Source organism: Eupeodes corollae, chromosome 3 (assembly GCF_945859685.1).
Source record: "Eupeodes corollae chromosome 3, idEupCoro1.1, whole genome shotgun sequence".
Taxonomy (NCBI): domain Eukaryota; kingdom Metazoa; phylum Arthropoda; class Insecta; order Diptera; family Syrphidae; genus Eupeodes; species Eupeodes corollae.
The window spans coordinates 78,776,268-78,778,713 of NC_079149.1; the positions used below are offsets into that span (position 1 = coordinate 78,776,268).

General features: G+C 34.2%; 1 protein-coding gene across 1 annotated transcript; it reads left to right on the forward strand.

The window, feature by feature from the left end:
- Positions 1 to 866: 866 nt before the first annotated feature.
- On the forward strand, positions 867 to 1,327 carry LOC129949127 (uncharacterized). The gene is made up of 2 exons (XM_056060395.1): positions 867 to 1,055; positions 1,118 to 1,327. Exons 1-2 carry the CDS (start codon positions 875 to 877, stop codon positions 1,315 to 1,317), a joined length of 381 nt encoding a protein of 126 aa, XP_055916370.1. The 5' UTR covers positions 867 to 874; the 3' UTR covers positions 1,318 to 1,327.
- Positions 1,328 to 2,446: the final 1,119 nt, after the last annotated feature.

Here is a 2,446-nt window from a genome sequence, read left to right on the forward strand (position 1 = left end):
AAATTGTCGAGACCTTTTGGATGATGCAACACGTATTTTTAACGGAGATGAAACATCGTTCAGCCTGGCACCTAAGACAGGAAATGTCAATGGTCCAAGAGGATACCGCAACTTATTTCAAATAATGTTCTAACTAAAAAGAAAATATAACAGTTCTTCTGGTTTTTAATGCTAGTGGTGAAACATTGCCACCGGTCGTAGTTTTCCCTTATACCAAAAAGTACCATCGAAAATAACTAATAGTATGCCAGAAGATTGGGTCGTTGGTCGCTCAGAAACTGGGTGGATGCGGACGGAAACATTTTTTGAATACGTTGCAAACGACTTTTCAAATTGGCTAAATCAGCATCAGATTAAAAGGCCAGTGCTTCTTTTAGTTGACGGACACAAGTCGCATATATCTATGCACTTAAGCGAATTCTGCTCTAACAATCAGATAATTTTGTATTCCCTCCCACCTAACACAAGGCATATAATGCAGCCTGCAGATGTGGGAGCTTTTAAAGGCCTCAAGAGTGATTACAGGAAAACTTTAAGGGAATGGAGTGTTTTACCAGAAAATCATGGTAAAACAGTGACAAAAACGAATTTTTGCCAACTGTTAAAAGTTGTTTTAGATAAGTGTGGCTTATTTTCGTTCGACCCCGAAGCCGTTGACTATACAAAATGCCTTCACAACAATTTGGAGAGAGTGAATGAATCCAACAATGAATTCACGCGCGTAACTGCCAATGAGATGGAGACAACAAAGAAAGTTTTGTCATATTTTAAAAGCCAAATTATTGAAAAAGGCATTGACTTTAAAAATTTAGTTATAACTCTCACAGATGCTCACAATAACCTTCGGAGTTCTCAGGTTCCTGAACTACATCAAATGCAAAATAGTCCATCTTTGCAAACAGAAAATTTAGACGATATGGTACCATCAGCTCAATCAACAAATGACGATTTAGACCTTATTGTAACATCACCTCAAACAACCAATGATGTTTGTATCGACGAAGATATTTTGGAGGAAGCTTTAGAAGAAATTTTGAACCCCCATAGAGAAATCTGTAAGTATATCTACCTACCTCAAATATTCTTTTGAAATGGTTACAAATTTTTATGATTTTAGCTGACAATTTTACAAAAACAATCACTGCCGAATCAGTTACTACAGCCCTTATTACAAGCGAAACATCTACACCATGCAATAGCCCATCGTCTAGTTTTTCTAAACATTTAACATATCCGGATCCCATTCAAAATAAGAAAGGTGTCACTTTACTTCCAGAAAATAGAGCCCAAATCCCAAATGTCGATCTCGTCTGCTAAATGGAAAGAGTTCTATAAAAACCGAGAACGGATTAAGCAGCAAAAAAGAAAAGAAATTGATGTAGTCATATTGTTAGAAATCGTAATCTTGATATTAATGAACGACAACAGTAAACGATTGTTTTCGATCACCCAACACTACTCCTGGGGTTCCTAATCATGTTCTAAACATTCTTATTTATGTATGCAAAATACGGTTAATATTCTCATGGCCATGGGATACTGTTCTTTTTAGTAAAAGAGTAGGAAAACGGTTAAAGCCTAGCCTACACATTCCAAAGAAAAAATGAATTTAAACAAATTGTTAAGCAATACACTCTTGCTGCCCTCTATCTCTGCACCAATGTCTAAGACGAAAATTGTATGACTGACAATTCTGTTAACGATACCTGGGGTGTCATTCCGTAATTTCCGAAACGATAATCGTCAAAACGATTATCATTAACGATATCGTCAATAATTTGCTTCACGTAACTTTATCACTATCGTCTCGTTCAATCGTTTTCAGTATAAGTTCGTTGAGTATATTCCAAATGTCAAAATGAACTCAACGAAAGATAATGCTTGTTCAATAACTTGAAAATGTTATTAAACTTGGTTTTCCTCTATGGGAAGTTTTGAAAATTTGCAAAAAAAGTATTGTTAATAAACATGCCAATTATTTTGTGATGTTTGTTGTTATTGTCACTTTTTGTGTTTTCATTTGTTGCCGCCGAAGATAAAACAATAATATAAAATTGTTTGTTCAATGTCTGATATTTTTGTAAATAAGCTGCAGTAATAAAACCCATTTTGTCCAAGGGAAGGAAGTGAAGACTTCATTTTATCCACAATGAACATAACTTGGCTTCAAAAATATTTAATGTTTACAAAACTAATTTGGATTAGTGCTTCGTGCAAGAGCGATACAAAAATCTTTGCCTGTTGAATATACCAATGTTCCTACGCCCCAAAGTTTCAATAGTTACAACAAATTTTAATATTTTATGTATATACATTATGAATGTAGAACGACAACCGTCTGGCAAATTTTTTGTTTATAATATCATTATAAAGTCCTTTTTTGCAAATCCAGAACTACAATTGTTTTATTTATTTAACAACAATTAAGAGAGATTACTAGTGTTTT

What these genes read in the sequence shown, in the direction of transcription:
- LOC129949127 (XM_056060395.1), top strand. Translation starts at nt 875, where the DNA reads ATGCAAAATAGTCCATCTTTGCAAACAGAAAATTTAGACGATATGGTA. An exon ending in GAACCCCCATAGAGAAATCT is followed by an intron (nt 1,056 to 1,117) that starts GTAAGTATATCT and finishes TTATGATTTTAG; the next exon opens with CTGACAATTTTACAAAAACA.